The sequence below is a fragment of the Panicum hallii genome, chromosome 9 (assembly GCF_002211085.1).
Source record: "Panicum hallii strain FIL2 chromosome 9, PHallii_v3.1, whole genome shotgun sequence".
NCBI lineage: Eukaryota > Viridiplantae > Streptophyta > Magnoliopsida > Poales > Poaceae > Panicum > Panicum hallii.
In genome coordinates, this window is record NC_038050.1 from 6,068,251 (window position 1) to 6,088,428 (window position 20,178).

Below are 20,178 nucleotides of genomic sequence, written 5' to 3' on the forward strand. Positions count from 1 at the left end.
CTTATGTTATAAATTTCGCCTTTACGTCACAAGCGTTGTTTTATGCGGTGGAAACAGGAGGAAGTGTCCATAATTTAATCACAAGCAATTTCTGTTATAAGACCCAATATGCCCCAATTCCATAATTTATTCAGCGATTGGTAACGCATCATACATTTAACAATCCAGAATTTCAATTGCATCCACCAATTAACAGGCAAACGCTAGCCCGAACCCAACATCACATCCGCATTTCAAGAAACTACTCCCGCCTCATGGACCTCGCCGACATCCTTGAGCACCGGCGGCCACTGCAGCATCTCGCACGGGTACACGTCGCCCAGCGGCCGCGACTCGTCTGTGTTGTGCCACAGCCGCTGCAGCCTCCCCGACCTGGGGTCGAGCGCCACGACCCAGTCGGCCATGATGAAGAACAGGGTGCCAGTGGCCTCGCAGAACGCGGCGAAGCTCACGAGCTTGCATCCACGGAGCTGGTCCGACATCTTTGCCGAGAGCTTGGTTTGGGCGAGGTCGCCAACCAGCGCCGGGTGCATCAGCATGCGGAGGTCCACGGGTTGCAGCTCCACCCAGTTGCCAGGTGCTGCGAGAACCCACTTGACGAGAGTAAGCTGCTCTCGCATCGCGAAGAAGCAGAGGCGGCCGTTCCCTGTCTTGCCGATCCAGTGGTTGCCGACGTAGAGGAGCGTCCCTGTGTTGGGGAGGGGCACCGCCGACAGCGTCATCTTGACCGCGTCGACGACCATGATGTACTTGTCTTCACCGTGCAGCTTGTACACGACGTCGCCGATGACGACCGACGGGCCGCGGCGGACGACCACCTCCCGGTTCACCGGCCCTGTGGCGGCCTCCCAACAGGAGGAGGCCGATGAGTGGACGAGCACCTCGAAGTGGTTCGGGGCGGAGCCGAAGAGGACCACGACGACGCGGAACGCGGCGCCTTCCCCAGGGACGAGCACGGTGCACGCCACCCTGTGCCCGGCGGTGTAGAGCGACGGCACCCGCACGTACGTCTTCTCGAGCGGGCTGCAGACGATGAGCCTGAGTTCGCGGGCGCTGCCGGGGCCGAGCTCTCGCAGGAGGAGGCGCCGGCCGCGGGCGTCGGCGAGGACCGCGCCGCACGCGGGCGGCACGGGGACGAAGCCGGCGTCGAAGGCGACGCCCGCGGCGGGCACGAACGGGGGCAGCGGGGACGGGGCGTAGTTGCGGAAGAACCCGAAGTGGCGGGGCGGCGCGGGGAGGCACGCCGCCTCCGCGCCGGCGAGGACGCGGCGCCAGCGGCGGCACACCGCGGCGCAGCGGACGACGTCGCGCGGCGGCGGCAGCCGCTTGAACACCTCCAGGAGCATGTCGTCGGGCAGCGCCGGCGCCGGCCCCGCGTTGGCGGCATCCGCCGCTGGCTCCGCGTCCGGCATCGGGCGCGTGCGCGCGCGCCGCGCGGAGTCGAAACCGCGCGGCGGGGACCGGGAGCGCTTGCGGCGGACGACGAAGCACGGCGGCATAGCGAGGGGTGGCGGCGGCGCAGCGTAGTGGTAGTAGAGGAATCGGGCGCGATAATGCCGCGGCGGGGGGTACGGGCGTCGGAGCGCGGCGGTTTTAAGGAAGACGAGGAGGCGGCAGAAAAATTTTGGGGGGACGCTTGAGTTTTCGGCCGCGCCGCCGCCTTTTCGGCTTCCCTCGCACGCCTCCGCCTTCGCGGTTGGGGTTTTTCGTCCCCCTCCCAAATTTTGGCCGCCTCCAGGTCCAGGGACGCGCCCTTTGCCTGTGTAGTTTCGCAGACGTGTTTCTTTTCCGCGCGCGTGTGAACGGGCCGCCGGCGCACGGGGCTCAAAATTTTGCGGGAGCCGAGCGCGGGTGGCGCGGGAGCTGAACGGGCCGGCAAAGTTTTGGGGGAGGCGTGACGAGTTTTGCCGCCTAGAAGGCCGAACGTGGCGAGATTAGCGGGAAATGCAAGCTCGTCTTCCGAAATTAGCGGCCCACGAACGCGGGATGTTTTTTCTATGTTCGTATGCTTTTCGAAATGGCGGTTCCACGAGTGCGGGACGCAGGGTTTGATTTGCTGGCTATCAAAATGTGGGTATATTAAAATATAGGTATGCTAATCTTTTTACCAAAATGTTGGTAATTTTAGAAGGTAAGCTATTTTTGGCTTCCAACCAAATAGGTGTTAAATTTCTTTGGTATGCTTATATTTTGGCATGGCAAATTTTGGTAAACCCGTATAGCCTTGTCTGGGGTGGCTGGTGACAGGTACGCTTCTGGATTTCTCGGCGGGGAGCGATTGTAATTTTGGATAATGATGGTGAAGGGTAATTGATGAATGGAAAATAGAGGCGGCGAGGCCGTAGGCTGCCCAACAGTCAACACGCTTTCCTGCCGTTTCTAGGCCCGGTTCCCGAGGAGTCCAGATTTCGCTAGGATGTCCTCCGGGACAGCGCTGGAAGAGAGAAGCGGTGCAGGCACGCCCGCACACGCCAAGATCGAGTTGAGGTGACTAGTCCTGCGTTGACAGCGTGTACGGTAGGGCTCGCGGCTGCGCTGCGCAAGCACTACCGAACAGTGCATTATCAATTTTACTATTTTACATATGACTATTTATCTTTATAGTATAGAGGGATAGTATTTTGAATTTTTTTATAATAGGATCGGTCTATTCGATAAAATACGAGTAAAACTAAAAGCCCTTAAACTGACCAGCCGCATTGTGTCCTTCCATCTTCTCAAGCTCCAATCTACAATCCACGAGCGCCACTCCATTAAGGATACATGCACTCTCTCAAATCCCTATATATTATGGTCTTCCACTGTTGTACCGAGAACCTGATGGCTCCAATGAGCTTCTCACAGCACCACCTCTTTCCTCCATCTCGCACTAACATATCGTGATGGCTCTCCTAAGTAGATGCTGAACCGCTACATGGTGTTTACAAAACTTACTTCCACTGTCAGCTGAGCAAGAGTATGCGGATAAGTTGTAATGGCATCGGCGGTCACAACATCAACTTTGCTCGTGCTACCATATCGATGCTCAATTCGAATTCAAGAGCGGCACCCTAATTGTGCCTATTATGCCTCCCGTAAACTCCGGAGCCCAATCAACCTTCACCTCGTCCAAATTGAGCTCATTGCGCGAATCCAAAGAATGAGACCAAGCCCTTGAAGTCCCTCGTGCCCAGCTGTTGGTGTGCCTCGGCATTAAGATCCGATCGCTGTCATTTCCTTTGATGTACAATATGACCAGATCCAGTATGTCATGGAGCGCATGTCTTTGGCAATTTATTCTTTGCCGGAGGGAGCATCGATGGTAAAAGGGCAAGAGAGATAATAGTATTATTTTACTCATTATTCCTTAGTCGGGAGAAGGCTAAACAAAGCCTTCGTTTTCAGAAAAAATAGGGTAGAATCATAAAGTTAGTTAAAGTGAGGGTAAAAATCACAATTTGAGTTTAGAGGTGGGGCAAGAACATAAATTCCCTTAAGGTAAATTGATATGATTTAAATATTTATTTTTAGCATACATCAAACATAATAATTATTATTATCATTATTATAATAAAATACTTGCGGTGAATCTAGAGTCCTCATAAATAAACTTAAAGTTGATATGGCAAGTACTGCATGGCTATAGATTACATTAAGTATGTTTTATTTAATTTTGTCATGTCATCGTCTCATCGAGTTGATGTGACATGCATTTAATGTAGAGTAGTTGGTAAAAAAAAGTCGAAAGGACTTGTGCTCTCCGTGAATGCTCTCCGTGAACTAGGTTAGGGTCCCGTTTCGATGCACTCCAAATTCCAAGTTTTTACACTCTCTTTCCATCACATCAATTTTGTGACACATGCATGAAGCAGTAAATGTATGAAAAAAAAATAACTAATTGCACAGTTTAATTGTACATCACGAGACGAATCTTTTGAGCCTAATTAGTCCATGATTAGATAAAATTTGTCAAATACAAACGAAAACGCTACAGTGTCACTATTGCAACTTTGTTGCAATCTAAACAAGGCCTAGGATTTACTCTTCTAAATTCTTTTTAATATTTGACACTCAACTAGGGCGTCTCACTGTTTTTGACACCCGATACGACCGACTTTTAAAATTTGACACCGAACTCACAAATTTCTTCAATCAAGAGGTTTCTCTCCATTTCCCATCTTTTCCTTTTCTATTTTTGTTTCTTATGATCTGAAGGGACAAATTTGCCCCTAGGCTTATCCTCGTATCAAACTGGACGCTCTTATCTTGCCGGCTGCTTCTTGCTGCTGCCTATCCAATGCTGTCGTCATTGTTTTGAGCCGTCAGGCTTCTCTGTGCCGCCAGCTCCTCTTATCGCTGTGATGTTGCAGGCATCATCCTTGGCCGGCCACACTAGAGAGACCAACATGGCTAGGGTTAGGCGAGAACAAGCACAGCGTGTTCTCGGCCCACCACCGCAGCCGCTTGATGTTGTGTTGGTGCTTGACGAGGTAACCAATTTGCCCTTAATCATTTGCACAATTGCAAGGACGTGAGATTGTTTGCGCAGACCCTAATACCCTCAAGAACCTTGGCAGGCGTTATTTCAAGGGCCCGAGGAATTTTCAGAAGGTAACCGCGGCGGCGCAGGGGCTCTTCTTGAGCCGGAACGCGCCCTTGATCTCCGTCCAGTTCCCGGCCTCGGCGCACACTGCGCCGCCCTTGACGACGCACTCGTCGTCCACCCGGAGGTTGACGCGCACCACGTGGCCCGCCCCCTCGGTGGCGCCGCCGCCGAGGCTGATCCACCCGGAGATGCGGCACGTGACCGGGGCATGAGCGCGCCCTTGATCACCTGGGGCAGGCCGTCCGCCTCGTCGACGCGGTCTGACGCGAGGATGTACCGGCCGCTGGGCCGGTAGTCCTCCCCGACGTCGTTGATCGTCTCTGGCGGCACCTGGGCCGGCTCTTCCTCTCGCACGGTAATTTATCTATATATAAGTACAAGATTCAACAAAAATAAAACTGGATATAATATGCAACATCTAACCACATGTGCATGATAATTTTAAATTACGGTTTATACATGAATGGTTGCAACTTGATGCTATCCGTACACCGATTTCTCATTTTATTTGTCCTTGCACAGTTTAATTCAACCGCATAATTTGCAAGATGATAAAAATGCTCGCATTCTCCGTCTATTTGTATTCTAGATGCATTTTTAGTTTATATGTAAGGGCTGCTACCATGGGTTTGTGAATTTGCCATGTCTCCTCTCGTGTAATCCTTGTACATTTTGAGTTCTTTTTATTTTGAAGTTTAGCTTCCAGTTATTTGTGCCACGGAGGTTGTTCGCCATCTTTTTTGCTCTTCTTAGATTCAGTTTGACGTGTTCGGGAATCGTGAAAAATATCCATAGTGTTGTGCTTATTAGTAATTGAGTTACTAAGGTCGGTCAAAGCCGAACGTAATCCAGAGAAGACGACGCCTTAATGTTTCAGTGCTCTTGGTACAACATGTGACTTAGGGCATGTACAATGTAGAGCCCCTTGAACGGTTTTCCACGCATAAGAGACACTCAAGAGACTGCGTAGTACAACGGGATCTCTATACGCTGTCTTTTGAAGTAAATCTTGTTGGATCAATTGTGCATGATAGTTTAGTAGACACATGTATGTTGTTTGTAAACTTATAATAGATAAAAGAATTTTCATAGTTTTAATTCATAATAATAATTAATATAAATAATTGAAAATCCATAATATAATATTTTTCAACTCATCATAATTAATCCGATACAATGTAGAGGAAACAAAATCCATAATATAATGATTTTCAACTTAAATGATAAGATAGATACTACTTTTTTCCATAAGATAGAAATCCTACTATTATCGAGATGCTTCGTCATATACAATCATCACAGAAATACCAATACTGACTAATTATACTAGAAACAAGTTGTAGCTAACCATTCCACAACACAATTTAGCTAACCAGTTCTCACTAATGTTCCTCCTGCTGCTCCCTGTACATCACACCTTCAGATGCATCACGACCACCAGTATTTGGCAATGCCCGCTGCTCTGCGTGAGGCATTCTGCCAACTGCCTCGGGACCACCAGCAAAAGGCAGAGCAGCCTTACCTTTGAAGCAACTCAGAGATGGTGGAGGGGATCTGCGCGCCAGTGGTGGAGGGGATCTGCGCGACAGTGGTGGAGGGCCGCGCGCTGCCTGAAGACGAGGACGGGCCGGACGGGGTGCCGGCCTGGTCGATGGACGGCGCGGCGCCCTGTCTGGCGGACGGGGAGCCGGCCTGGGCGGCGGACGGCGCGGTTCCATGGCTGACGGACGGCGCGCCGCCCTGGGTGGCGGCCGGGGCAGCCGCGGTGGACGGGGCGGCCGCAGGCGAAGGCACCACGGCGGGGGAAGGCGGGATCCACGGGCGGCTCGCCATGGCCACGGTCGGCCGGCGGAAGCCGGTGGCTCCGGCGGCGCCCGTCCTCTGCTGCATCGACGCAGTGCTTCGAGCGCGAAATGGAAAAAGAACCCGCGCGTAGGGAGGGAGGAGACGACCTCGGGCGTACAGTCCGAGACTCCGTCGTCTCTTTGCCATCGGTCGACGAGCCCGAGACCGGCTCTTCGTGGGGAGCCCGTTGGAAGGAAAATTTGCAAATACCACCCTAGAGACGGCTCAAGAGACGGCGCATTTATGTGCGTTGTACATGCCCTTATTAGTCAGGGTCTCAGGGATAACTTCCGCTGGCCCCAGACAAGGCACAAATCATAAAGCACATCGTGAGGTTCTAGCAGTAATGAAAAAGCGTGTGCACAACTGCACACGGCACACGCCGAGTAGACACCACCGCGATCAAACCCTTATATTTCCATCGGCGGCGGCGGCGGCGGAGGCGGCACAGAGGCGGAGAGATGAGATCATGTCCAAGATCACCACGGATGCCAGCGCCATCATCTACCATCCTCTTAAGCTGGGATGCGGCAGCTTATCGGAACCGAGGACCGTCGCGCAGCGCTCGCTCGAGGGCCTCGTCACGTTCCTCATCTGCTACTTCCGCCACCTCCCCGTCTGAGAGGCCCTACACTACCTTCTGCTGGCCAAGGCCGACCTGCTCGCCGCCGTCCACCTCATCGAGTACAGTCGGGCGATGGGAGCCAGATTGTTCCTAATCTCCTCCCCAACCACGGAGATAGCCCTCAGGTGCGCGGCCATGTCTGCTTCACACCCAGAGCCGGTCACATTTGCAGCCAGATCGCTGTCACTTGCTTCGCGTCTTGAGCAACTCTCGAAGATTCTGACCATGGGACGCCGCCTGTCTCCTGATGACCTCAGGCGGCTCCAAGAATTGCTTGAGGAACCTCTCAAGGAGGCACCTGATTCTCTGAAACCTGTCCGGCAAGCGGCTCTTCGCTTGAATCGCTACATCAAAGGAACCAACAGCTTGAGCAAGTTCCCCCTTGAATTCACACGGACTCTGAGAACTTTGCTTCTGGAGAAAATTCATGTGTTATACCTAAAAGCAATTGCGCAGCTTCCGAGGGATGACTTGCGTGGACGCTATCATCGTGGCCTCCTCAAGGCAGGCCACTGCTTTGGTCCTGCTAATGACCCTGTCTCGAACATCATCCTCAATACCATCTGGTACGACACGGCGTTCCCTCCACATCAAGAGTTTAAGGTGGACATGATCTGCACCAGCAGCCTTGTGCGCATTGAGTGCATCACATTTATCTGCAAATTGTTCCAACTTTGATCTTGCCAATTACCATTGCTTAATCCTCTTTTCCATGTGGATTCTTGAGAGCATATTGGCATATTTTGTATGGTTTCTGTGCATCGTATGTCAGGTAATAGTAGGAACTTTTTGGCTGAGTACTACCAACCTGTACTTGGCGTTAGATATAATGAATGAGTTTTGAGGTAAGCAGCTAGATGATGTCTAATCCCACGTTTGTGCTCACAAGTCCACCCATCTCCCACAAGAATAATGTAAAAATCTCTGTGGTCTTTGTTGTTTACTCTGAAGATTTATATATGCGTGCACTTGTAGTTTAATTTCTGGAATTACTAGAAACATACTTTTGATCTTTTTTCTTTGTCTTGCTGCTGAGCGTTTTCCATTCTTTTTGAACAGGTAGGTGTTTTCATTGTGAGTACAAAGGAAAAAAGATTGTGCATCCAGCTGTTGGAACATACAGGGGGCGTGAAACAGACTTCGAGGAAATGTCCTGTGGGAAACGTAAAATTAGCAACGAAGGCCTTATTATCGCTGAGAGGATGTCTATTGAGTCTGTGGGTTTCTCGTGTGAGGACGATAGTCTCTGTTTTGATCCTTCTGCCTTGCACAACACAGTTAGGGAGGAAGAGGAAGCACAAGAAGAGTTTTTCAGAGACACTGCCAGTTACTGACATGTCCATGGATCCAGAGATGTTCGCAGAAACCACGAGATATTTTGGAAGATTGTCACAGGCATCTTGTTCTCCAATGCTAAATTGCTGTCTTCTTTGGCAGGCTATTTGAGAGTTAAATAAGTTATGTGATGGCGAAATCTCCTTTGCTACGCTGTTTAGTTAAAGTTGTACCTTTACGTGTAGCCTTCAAGACCAGATCCACCTAAACTTGCAATGCAATCGTCTCGGTTAGTCTGCTAACTTATGTAATGCCTGTGAACATCTTTCTATTTGTAATGTCTTTGCGAAATTGATATGCTGCTTTCGTGCCTTACCCTGCTTGGCTGCCTCAATGCGATCGTGCCATACTTAAGCGTGCTCTTCTGTGTATCAAGTATAGTATGCAGGTGTCAAGATGTGGTTTTGATATTCAATGACATTTAGTAGCCATCCCCCCTTCTCTAGAGGATTAGTGTGATGGACCAGATTTAGTGATCTCCCGGCCCACCTTTTGGTAATACTTGGGGCCTGCGAAATATAGGCCCAGCCCACTCCCCGTAGGCGAGGGGCCGACGGTAGAAGAGAGAAGCGAGCGCTTGCCAAAACAGACACAGCGATGGGCTCCTACAGCCCACAGCCCACAGAGAGACAAAAGTTGAGTTCAGTTTGGACCCCCTGCCCCAACATGGGCGACACGCAGCAGGTGCTCGAGCTTCGAACTGTCCGCGCCCGCGAGTCGCCTTCCAGTTCCTGGACCAGCTGAGCCGCCAGATCAGCACGCCCATCCTCCCAAAACAGGGTCGCCATGCCAACGCCATGCCGCCGCCCCATTCACTGCGTAGCGCTCTCGCACTTACGCCCGGCCGGTCAGCCGAGCCGACCCAACCCTACCCATCTATCGGCCGATGGGCACCAAGGCCGGCGGCGTACGTGCAGGCTTCAGCCGGCCAGCCGGGCGGTGGTGGCGTCTAGCGAATGTCTAGCTCGTTGCATGGGGCAGAGCATGGATGATGGCCATCTTCGGCTCTCCCTGTTCGACCCAGGCGCTGACATGGCGCACATTTCTCTCCTCGGTTGTCAACGGCGCCTATCAGCCTGTCTCGACGACGGGCGGGACGTGTCAGGGGCAAGGCCGGTTTGGCGGCTGCTGCTTGTCCGCGATTGAGCCGGAGAAGTTGCTACCAACTTCTCCTTGTCACTTGTCAGGGAGAAGAACGCAACAGAATGCGAAGCCTGTGCGCGTGCGCCGTGGTAGCAGCTAAAGGCATTCCACGGATGCGGCTCGGAACGGAGAACGACACGTCCGTCCGATCCCACGACATGGGGGGCCACCAAAGTCCTCGGCGTACTGCGGCCGGTCGGCGCCCGCGCGGCCGTCCCTGTCGCCGGGCGCGCCGAGCCGCCGACCGCGCATGCACGCAGCCACGACCGCGAGCGCGCGCGCCACCGGTGGGGCCTCCAGTCGGCCGGCCCGGCCGGTGGCGCCGCGCTGTTTCGCCCCGCTCCTGCAGCTCGCCGCCGATCGCGCGCGCGGCTGCGTCGTCGATCCGCCCACATGGGGCTGCGCCCGTTGCTCGTTTGCGTCGTGCCAGTGTCGCGCGTCCAACAATGTGGGACGACGACGACGCGCGCGGGAGGCGTAACCGGCCGGCCCCGGCCGCGGCACGGCAGCACGTGAAACCAAACTCCCTGCCCGGCTCTCTCTGACATGCTAGTGCCTGTACGTCCATGGGCACGCAGGCAGGGGCCATCTGCCGGCCGAACGCCGTGGTGCTGGGGCCGCGGGGGATGACTAGCGGCTGATCAAAAATCCTCTGAAAATCTCAGTTCCCGATCCCCGGCCGACCGTGGTTACACACGCTGGTGTCGACACGGCCGCCGGCAACGCGGGGCCGGCGGCGGCCGCGCTGTCGCCGCTGCATGGAGCTCCATGTGAAATCCATCAGATAAGGCTCAGCTTTTCTTGAAAAAAAGGGTCGGCGATGGGGAGTAGCTATCGCGTCCGTCTGCGCGCTACCTGAAAACTTTGTTTGGGCCTGGCCGCGGCCGGGCACTCAAGTACAGCGCCATGCATGCAGGATAGCGGCGAGGCAGGGCCGCAGGAGGTGGTGGCAGCGTTGCTCAAGAAGATCGATCTGGCGGGTGGGGACTGTGTGCCGTGGGAGCCTGTGGGAGAAGTCCTCGGACCGTGGCATCACGGCTGCCGCCGCCGGGGACGGCAAGCCCAGGACAGGGCGGGCTCGCGTGTCCGTTTTGGAAGGTAGACGATGGGCCAGGCACCTGAACAATTTGCGTCGTGGTCCATGTGCAGATATATCGGGCGACAGCGATCGTGTTCTCTGAATTCCTGGGCGATGCGGCACACGGCCGATCGACGATGGACCGGCCGGCCGGCGGCATTGCCAGGCTGAAGTTATTGGCACAGTCTGCGGACAGCGTGGTTGTTGGGTAGTGATCACAAGATTATTGGCGCGTCACGTTTGACCTTTGTAGTAGGGAACAACCGGTCGAACAACTCCTGCTCATGTGCGATCACAAGTCTGTTTGTTTGTCCCACACTTTTTGTTCATATCCATATGCTGGTTACTACGATTGCTTAGCATGGATTTAGGCACGGCGTTACAATTTTTTTTCAAAATTTCACAGGAGGAAGAAGGTTACTTAAAATAAGAATATAATCCGCGTCAAACAGTTTTTCTGTAAGTATAATCTAAACATGCAACTGTAGTGGACAACGGTGTCAGTGGTTTTTCCCTCTTTTTCTCAATTAGCCGACAAATTTTCTAGTACAAATTGCACCTTTCCTAACAGTTTTATCAAATCACCAACAATATTATTCCCTATAGCCAGTTATAGTAGTAATAATTATCTAAATATACTAGAAGAAACAGTTGGCCACGTGAAAAAAAAACATTGGGAAAAAGTTAGCACTCTAGCTTGTAGGTTCGAAACTAGAAAAATGATACATGTTTTAATTTGCCTTAACTAGCTCTAAAAGTGTAACGCAAATGGAAAAATACTTGGTTAAGCAGGGTCACACGAGCTTTCCGTCAAGTTAGAAGTACAAGGCTAGCTGGCTGGCTACCGGCAAACCGAAAGTTTAGCAGGACCCCACATGTTGCCCCTTTGTCGGATCATCGTGCGCTCCCGAGTTCATCTCAGCGTTTAAGTTAGTCAGATCACAAGTTTCACAACGGCACGCGTTTAGCCTAGCTTCACGTCGGCAGTCGCCTCAGGCTTCAAATCTCAACTAACTCGATCACCCGGCTGTGCGGCTCCGGCGCCGGGAGGAAATGGAAAACATGGCTTTCGCTTACCGTTTTCCTAGCGTCGGCGACGGTTGATCTAGCTAGCTACCGGTTTTTCCAGACCGTGGTCTGGACTCATCCATCGCTCTCATGCACCCTCTCTGGACAGCCCGGCGGCGGCCGATCGGACGGCGTGCGGCCGGCGTCGGGTCCCTGGCTTCCCGCGGCCGACCGCCTGCCGTCCCAGCGAGCCCCACGCGCGCCCCGCGGCGAGCGAGGGTTCGTTTTCGTTGTCGTAAAAAGTGGCTCGCGTGAAAAAAAACCGCGTGCAGGCAGCGTTACAGGCACGCCCCGGCCGGACCACACGTCGAGCGGCCGCGGCCTTGGGCCACACGGCCGCCGCGGTTCCACCACCAGGTGCCACCGCCACCCACTTGTTGCCAACCCGCGCAGCTCGCACGTCGCGGTTCGCAGCACAGGCGGTGGTGGCCGCGATCGAGCCCGTGACCACGAAGCACGCCACCGCCCCGTCCATATCGGTGTGCGGCGGCACCCACAGACCCACAGTTCGCGACGAACGGCGGCTCAGGTCGGGGGTTTCCTTGGCGATTTACCGCGGGCGCCCGGACTGTACGTTGGCCGTACGCAGCCTACGTCCTCATCCGGCGTGCGCGGCAGTGGCGCGGTGGCGCCCTGCCGCTGGGCGCACACGCTACCGGCGGGGAGGGCTCGGCAGCCGGAGCGCTGGCAGCTCCGCCATGCCAGCTGGGCATGACGAGCTTTTGCGTGGGAGGATCGTGGCCGCGCGCGGCTGTTGGTGGCGCGAGATCCCCGGTGGCAAGTGGGTTGGTCGATTTGACCGGCGGCATCGGCGTCGTTCAAAAAGCTTGAGACGTTCCGTCGCACAGTACCTTAACCTTTTCGACAGCCACCTCTTCAGTCAGACTTAGGGGCATGCTACACGGATGGAGATGGTGGCATGGGATGCCTACGAACACAGCACATGTACGAAAGGAGCCTACCTGGATATGTTGCTTGATCAATGCTGTATCCATTTTCAGGAACATCTGTTGTGTTATCCTGGAATATACTAATATTTAGTAGAAGCTGTTTCGCCAATGCCATGTACTAAAGATTAGGCATATCTTGGAGGAAAGACTTTAGGCGAAGCACAATAATACTACAGGAAAGAAAAAAAATCATACGAAATGTTCAATTCCTTCAGGACCTCAAGTCACTGAAATGTACTTCCTTCTTTTCGTAAAAAAAAAGGGTACTTTCTTCTCCTTTTATTCTGTTAGCTCACTGTCACCCACTTTTGTTGCTTAATTGCTTGGGGTTTGGGACGTGATACCAATATTTTCAACCATATTAGAAAAATGTAGCGGTAAGTGGTTCCTTCATAAACACTTTTCTTGCTTCACAGATCTTCTGACTCATCTTATTCCCTCTATATCACCAATGGCGCGTCACTTTTCTGTTGAAACCATGGACACTATTGCTTGCTCTGGTTTCTCCATTCACCGACTAATGTTTTACCTTTCTTGGTTGTGTGATAATATCTTAGAAAGATGTAAAAGGATCTACACCTTTAGAAACTGAGATCCTATAAAAAGTTATGACACATTTGACACCATAAAGGAATCCACTGCTTTTCCAACTTGTAGATAATAAAGTTTGCTTTATAGTTTCGTCGCCAAGGATCTGAAAAATTGTGCTCCTAACGTATAGCAATTTTAAGTGGAATAAATATTAAAAGTCATGGATAAACTTGGGTTCTATAGTTATTCAAATTTGCTTATGTTTGGTCTCTGGCATTCTTTTTACCATTATTCAAAATTGGGGTCTATAAATGTTCAAAAATTTTATTTGTTCTCTCTACCATTATTTTTCATACTTAGGGCTCATAGTTATTCACAATTTTCTATTTTTCTCTTTTCCTTTTCCTTTTCCTTTTTAAACATAATAGCCATATAGACACGATGTAACCATTATCCGGTTGTGACAGATATTGATTACCAATTACTGTCAAACTACCTTAAATTTGATTGAGTTTATAGCTAGGTATACTACGAAAATATATTTCATGATGAATATGATGACACATCTTTGGTATGATAATAGATATTGGTACTTTGTCGTATAAACTTATTCAATATTAAGACTGTTTGACTCGGGACAAAGCTAAAAGTACATTATTTGAGGGACAGAGAGATCTCATTACTAGCATTAAGATGGCAAACAAAAACAGTATGAACTATGACTATGACATGACCTCTCTTGCCGGCTGGTTTAATTTGTTCGCTGCTCACCACAAAGACTGCAGCAAAACTGAAAGGGCCCACATAAGCTAGCATGCTAGATAGCTCGATTAATCGGAACGAGAAGTACCTAGGTACTAATTAATCAAACCTGTGGTATTATTATTCCGTCACATCACCGGTGTGCTTTGCCTATTGAGCATGTGAATGGAATTGTGATCACCCAGTGCGCCATGCATCAAGCTGAACTGGCAATGAGCGCTGAGGCTCCGCTGCCCCCACACCGCCTCCGGCCAGCAACCAGCAGGAAGCAGGCTTCCCAAGATGCATCCCCTAGACCCTACTACTTCTGAGCTAAAACCCTCACACGCACGCGGGCCAATTAAAAAGCCTGGGAGTCCAACGCGCCGCCGCCGCCATCCCTGCTGTCGTCACGGACAAATGGACAATGCTCCCATGTCACTTGGCGGAGACCTGGGCAAAGGCATCAGACATGCATGCGTGTGCACCACAGCCACTCAGCAGAGCACAAGCTAGCAGTGCGCGTGCGATGCGAACGCCGCTTGCTGACACTGCCGTCGCTTTCGGCACTCTCTGCCTCCCTGGCACCGAGAGCTACGAGCGCAGATCATTCGTCTACCGACCTCCGACGACCCCCCCCCCCCCCCCCCCACTCGCTCGCTCGACATTCAACGCCATATACACATATACGGCGCGATCCGACGCGGTGGCTCGTCGTCACGGATTAGCCGGCCGTCGGCCGGGCATCGACTACGCACACCCCATGCCTAGTATGTTACGACGATTACGTCACGCCACGGCACGGCTGATGAGCGAGAACGAGTCTAAAAACCACCAAAAAGGCCTAGCTTTTTTATACTTCATTTCCTGCTTTCGAAGAAGAGGGGTCCTTGCTTACATAGGATCTGATCGATCCCTCCGGCGGTGGGAGAGTGGGAGAGACATCGGCGTCACGGTCGACAGTCGTCGTTGGCAGATCCTGGAGATCACGGCCGGGCAACCAATGCAAGCATCGCCGAAAACAAGCTAATCGCCGCCCCCATGCATGCACGACGCAGGAACAGCACGTACGTTTCGATCCTACTGCTGCTGACTGTACTAGCTAGCTGCTAGTAGCAAGCACGCAACTAATTTAATCGCTAGAAGCGACAGCGTAGTAGCAGGCACTGTATTCTTATTAAGGGAAAAGCGCGTCGAAAGGTGAGGCGAAGGGTACAGCTCGGGCCTTCTCGAAATGGAGGCTGCGCTTGCACCCGGCACGGCTCCGGGCACGCACAGGGTATGCAGCTGATGGGTGACTTGGACAGGATCTGGGAAGCTTCGAAGCTGCGTGCTGCTGGCGGCCGTCGGCCTCCGGGAAGGAGACGACCGTGTCTGCCTGTGGGCGGCTTGTGGCCACCCATATCGGGCGGGTGCTATCATCATCGAAAAGAGGAAAGTCGGTGGGGGCAGGGAGCGGCGCTCGGTCGTCCTCGATCGTTGGTGCTAGTGACAATCATCGCCGACACACCGGGAAAATATAATAGATCAGTTGCTCCCTTACACACGCTTACTGTACAGATTAACGGATTGTTTCCTGGGGTTCGGCCGACCGACCAGAATGTTCAAGTAAAGCTCTGCTCCGCTGATAACGTCACGGGCACGGCCACGCATCCGATCCTGTACTTGCTCGTGCATACGGATCGTTTAATTTAACTAATGTGAGCAGGGTACAGAAATTAAAATGGGAGCATTGCAGCGGCTTTCGCTTAGTTTCCTCGTCACCGAGCCTGTGCCGCTGAGGAATGAAATTTCCCCAGTGAAACGAAACTGACAGCAGTAATAAGAGTGCCCCCCCCCCCCGCCTCAAGATTTAGGGCTGTTTGGATTGAGGGGACTAAACATAAGCTAATTATAAAACTAATTACATAAATGGAGACTAATTCATAAGACAAATCTATTAAGCCTAATTAATTACATATTTATTGTAGCATAACATTGCTAAATCATAAACTAATTAGGCTCAATGGATTCGTCTCGCGAATTAGTCTCTATTTATGCAATTGGTTTTGTAGTTAGTCTATATTTAATACTTTTAATTGGTATCTAAATATCTAATACGACGGGACTAAAAATTAATCTTGGATCCAAACGCCCTCTTAACTGTGCCATTTGATTCCTTCCTTCCTCCTCGCATTACGCCATAGATTACTTGCTCGCATTATATGAGCTGCACACGTACAGGGACGGCTGCCCAGCCTCTACACGAGCTACACTGTACACCTCACCTTATCCAGATATATGGATCGGAGCCGTTAGTTGTATCCATCATTTGGGTACCCCCGTTTCCCACGACAAGTCCGGCGCCGGCCTCCGTCCCGGCGCTCCAAAACGGCAAAGCCCGAGCCGACCCGGTGCCGGAAATAATTGGCCGCAGGGCGACCTCGTGGCCGTGGAGCTGTAGAGGATAAGACGAGGAAGAGTCAGCCTGCCCCCTTCCCCTTCTGGGTCCGGGGGCACCCGCGCCCATGCCAAGCCCGGGGCTGGTCGGTCGCCGAGCCAGGCCGCCCAGTGGGAGGGATTCGGAGGGGATCCTGGCCGCGGCCGCCGGCCGGGACATGTCGCGGCGCGCGGGTGAGACCCCATGTGGCGTTGCTATGATGATCGGAGCCGCGTGCCTTTCGGTCCCGGTGGCTTCTTCGTCGTCCGGCGGCGGGGCCTACTGGCTGGCATGCCCCCCGCGAATGTTGCCGTCTTGGGTCCTGCTTGCTTGGCATCTCCATGTGTCATGACTGTTGGCGGCACCCCGGATCACTGGGCGGCGTCACATGATCAGTTCAGCACACCGGAAGTGAGAAAAACAATGGGGCGCGGTTACTGATCCTCGATCCTCGAACCAAGGTGTTTTTTGTTCGTGGCACCAAGACAAGATTATTAGAGTCTTATACAGACCAGGCTCTATTTGGGGTGAATAAAAAGGGGGGCCTCCGATCCGAACCGTGCCAGCTTCGTGAAGAAGAACAGTGGGCGGAGCTGCAGAGCCCACTCCGAGCAAGCTCCAACTCGCGTGGAGCAGCGTGAGAAGCGAGAACCGAGACTGAGAATGAAGAGTCGACCGCGTAGGATCGGATGACCACAGGGGCATTCCATTTCCACATGAGATGAGCTCACAAATCGTATCTGGACCATGCAGGTAGGCGCGGTCCTGGTTGTGAACTCTCTCTCGTATCCTGACGATGCATAGCACCGGCAGTCAAGTCAAGAGCTCAATTCAGTAGGAGTAGATTGCATCACGCCCTAGACACTCGCTGCCAGTACTGCTACTACTAGACGCGAGCTTCGACAACGATGGTGCCCAAGTGGTTACGGGTTTGACCTTCACGTGACGGCGACGCGATGCGTGCCCGCAGTGCCGACAACCCCGGCACGGTCCAAAGAATAGAGAAGTACAGAAGCGTCCAAGACCAGGAGCGTATACTCCCTGATGCCAAAAACTCTTTTATGTACTGACCAGCGACAAGTGATAAAAATAATCCTCGATCGTAATAATAATGATACAGTGACTGCTGCGTACATAGTACACCAATACAAACCGAGGGATTCCCGGTAAAAAAAAATACACGATGCGATGCATGGGCATGGATCGATCGCTCCTACTACCTAGTAGTGGCTGGCCCTCGGGCACCTCGGTGCTCAAGGAAAAATAACCCCACGAAATTACACGACCCAATAAGGAATAATTACTGTTACTAATCGCCTACTGCTAACGATGATGCTCTGTGCTGTAGCGCCGCCGTGTGGTGCGCGGTACGTGGACGACGTGGCGGTGGTTTATGAACAGTGCTCCGCTGGCTGATCGGCGGCTACCGCTCGGCCTTCCGGTCGGTGGAGCCCGGGGTGAGGCGGTTCGCCCAGCTGAAGCGGGCGACCGGGCAGCTCATGGTCCTGGCGGGGCCGCCGGCGAGGCCGCGGCGCGCGGGGGCGCCCTTGCCGCTGGCCTCGGCGAAGGCGGCCAGGCGCTGGAGGGCGACGTCGAGGGTCTTGGCGGACATGTTGGCGAAGCAGACGCGGAACCAGCCGGGCTCGCGGCAGTGGCACGAGGAGCCCGGGGAGATGTTGAGCCCGACCTCGAACACCACCTTCTTCCACAGCTCCATCTCGCCCTCGAACGACTGGCTCCGCATCAGGCTGCCCATCCGCACCCAGCAGAAGAGCCCCGCGTTGCCCTCCAGGACCTCAATGCCGATCGCCCGCAGGCCCTCCGCCAGCTGGTCGCGCCGCTCCTTGATCCGCCGCGTGTTCTCGGCGATGTACCTCCGGGTGAAGTCCTTGTCGCCCAGGAGCGACGCGAGGAGGTGCTGCGTCTGGGAGGAGACGAGCCCGAAGCTGGACATCTTGGTGGCCGCGGAGACGACGGCGGCGTTGGAGGAGTAGATGGCGCCCACGCGGAAGCCCGGGAGGCCCAGGTCCTTGGACAGGCTGTACACGACGTGCACGCGCTCCGACAGGCCGTCCGCCGCCGCGCCGCCGCGCGCCGCCACGACCTCGAGGACGCTGACGAAGCCCGGTTCGGCGAAGGCCGTGCCGGAGTAGATCTCGTCGCTGACGAGGTGGATGCCCTTGGCGGCCACGAAGTCGATGAGGAGCTCCAGGTCGGCGCGCGGCGATGTGGTACCCAGCGGGTTGGAGGGGTTGGTGATGAGCACGCCCTTCACGCGCAGCCGGCGCTTCTGGGCGCGGCGGTACGCGTCGTCCAGCGCGTCGCGCGTCACCCGGAAGCCGTTGGCGCTCGTGCAGTGCACGGGGACGATCTCGGCGCCGGTGCGCCACTTGAGGTCGCGATCGAAGCTGCAGACAGAGAGAGGAGGGCATGCCCGGTCAGCAGCCATCCACCGCCATGTGCGCCTTATTAGTTAATAGCGCGGCCGCCGCCACTTGTACGCCTTCGCATATGGGCAGGCCGGATGAGTAAAAGCAACACCAGGTGTACACATACCCGGGGTAGTATGGCGTGGGGATGAGAAAGGCGTCTCCGTGGTCGGCGAGGCAGAACACGAGCGCCTCGTTGGCCGAGGTGGCGCCGGCGGTGAGTACGATGTTGCTGGGGTCGAAGGCCACCCTGAAGCCTCGCTGCTCAGACATGAACCGCGCCAATGCCTGCGGAGGGTCACGTGCGCGTCAGGCTTTTGTTGAGTTCACTGTAGTGATACTACAGCAACCACCATCGAGCAAGTGGCTGGGTTGCCTAGGAAGCAGTAAACTAGCTAGGCTCACATTCTTGAAGTCCGGCATGCCGTGGTAGTCCTGGAAGAGCGCGAGCTCGCGGAAGACGGAGGCGCCGCCGCGGCGGAGGCCGAGCGCGTCCGGGTTGGCCTCGAGCCACGCCTCGAGGAGGTCGAACGAGAGCTGGTTCTCGGCGAGGCCCATCTGGATGATGCCGCCAGGGTTGGCGACGGGGTCGTAGGGGTTCTTCTCATACTCCTCCCACCCCAGGAAGTAGGACGAGTCCTGGCCGTGGCTGTTGCACGCGGCCTTCTTCGACAGCAGCTGCGGCTTCTCGTCGGCGACCATGCTCACCATCTTGCTTGCCACTAGCTCGCTCTGTCGGCTTCGGCGCCCGCGCTTTTCTGTGTCGGTTTGAAACTGGGGGCGGCACGCGCTGGGCTGGACACGAGAGTGAGCTCGGGAGAGAGAGTGTGCGTGGGTGCGCGCGAGCTAAGAGAGCTGAGAAGAGAGAAGAGGAGGTAGCGGATGATTCTGGTGCGCTCCATGGTAGCTCTATATATAGCAGCCAGCTGCAGGTGGAAGACAGAGACAGGGATGGAGCGCTGAATTTCAACCATTGGCAGCAATGGGTGTGAGGGAGGAAACTGATGCATTAATTGTGTCAAGATAGTGAGGACTCGTTCAGGGAGAATGGCCTGGGGTTACCATCACGGGCTAATCGCAATGCCGACAGGAATAATCCCCGACGCGCGAGCCGTTTGCTTTAGAATTAGTACTAGCTGTGGCTGGGTTGGATGTCAAAGAAGTGGGCTGTGTCCTTCCGGAGAAGGTGGAAGGGAAGCCGTGTTCTCCGAGCCAACTAGCTCGCAACGGAAGTACCCGTCGTCAGAGAGTGGGGCACGTACACTGGTACACTCCTCTGCTTCCCTGACAACGACATCTTTTATCTCAGGTTCTCAACCAGGTGTCTCTGCCGTGTGGGCTCCTGTGTTCAGGTCCCTCGGCGGCTGAAGAGTGGCTGTTTGGTAGAGTGCGCGCAGGCGGATTTTAGCCGCGTCCGTGCAATTTTGGA

The 20,178-nt window shown here is 53.9% G+C and overlaps 3 protein-coding genes and 1 pseudogene across 3 annotated transcripts; 1 reads left to right on the top strand and 3 right to left on the bottom strand.

The window, feature by feature from the left end:
• Positions 1–117: 117 nt before the first annotated feature.
• Positions 118–1,491, bottom strand: LOC112877464. The gene has a single exon (XM_025941773.1). The coding sequence runs from the start codon at positions 1,410–1,412 to the stop codon at positions 234–236; it is 1,179 nt and encodes a 392-aa protein (XP_025797558.1). The 5' UTR covers positions 1,413–1,491; the 3' UTR covers positions 118–233.
• Positions 1,492–4,583: 3,092 nt separating this feature from the next.
• On the bottom strand, positions 4,584–6,475 carry LOC112877408 (skin secretory protein xP2-like). The gene is made up of 2 exons (XM_025941707.1): positions 6,108–6,475; positions 4,584–4,758 (listed from the first exon to the last, which is right to left on the bottom strand). Exons 1-2 carry the CDS (start codon positions 6,473–6,475, stop codon positions 4,584–4,586), a joined length of 543 nt encoding a protein of 180 aa, XP_025797492.1.
• Positions 6,476–6,686: 211 nt separating this feature from the next.
• On the top strand, positions 6,687–8,641 carry LOC112873919 (annotated as a pseudogene).
• Positions 8,642–17,401: 8,760 nt separating this feature from the next.
• LOC112876230 (1-aminocyclopropane-1-carboxylate synthase 1-like) lies at positions 17,402–19,618 on the bottom strand. Its single transcript, XM_025940291.1, has 3 exons — positions 19,155–19,618; positions 18,877–19,037; positions 17,402–18,728 (listed from the first exon to the last, which is right to left on the bottom strand). The coding sequence occupies exons 1-3, from the start codon at positions 19,458–19,460 to the stop codon at positions 17,744–17,746; spliced, it is 1,452 nt and encodes a 483-aa protein (XP_025796076.1). The 5' UTR covers positions 19,461–19,618; the 3' UTR covers positions 17,402–17,743.
• Between the last annotated feature and the right edge of the window lie 560 nt (positions 19,619–20,178).

Excerpts from the sequence above, each read along its gene's own strand:
- LOC112877464 (XM_025941773.1), bottom strand. The coding sequence starts at position 1,412 with ATGCCGGACGCGGAGCCAGCGGCGGATGCCGCCAACGCGGGGCCGGCG.
- LOC112876230 (XM_025940291.1), bottom strand. The coding sequence starts at position 19,460 with ATGGTGAGCATGGTCGCCGACGAGAAGCCGCAGCTGCTGTCGAAGAAG. Across the intron at positions 19,038-19,154 it reads GCATGCCGGACTTCAAGAAT|GCATTGGCGCGGTTCATGTC; the intron begins GTGAGCCTAGCT and ends GACCCTCCGCAG. Across the intron at positions 18,729-18,876 it reads CCCACGCCATACTACCCCGG|CTTCGATCGCGACCTCAAGT; the intron begins GTATGTGTACAC and ends CTCTGTCTGCAG.
- LOC112877408 (XM_025941707.1), bottom strand. The coding sequence starts at position 6,475 with ATGCAGCAGAGGACGGGCGCCGCCGGAGCCACCGGCTTCCGCCGGCCG. Across the intron at positions 4,759-6,107 it reads ATCTCTGAGTTGCTTCAAAG|CCTCGGCGGCGGCGCCACCG; the intron begins GTAAGGCTGCTC and ends CGGGTGGATCAG.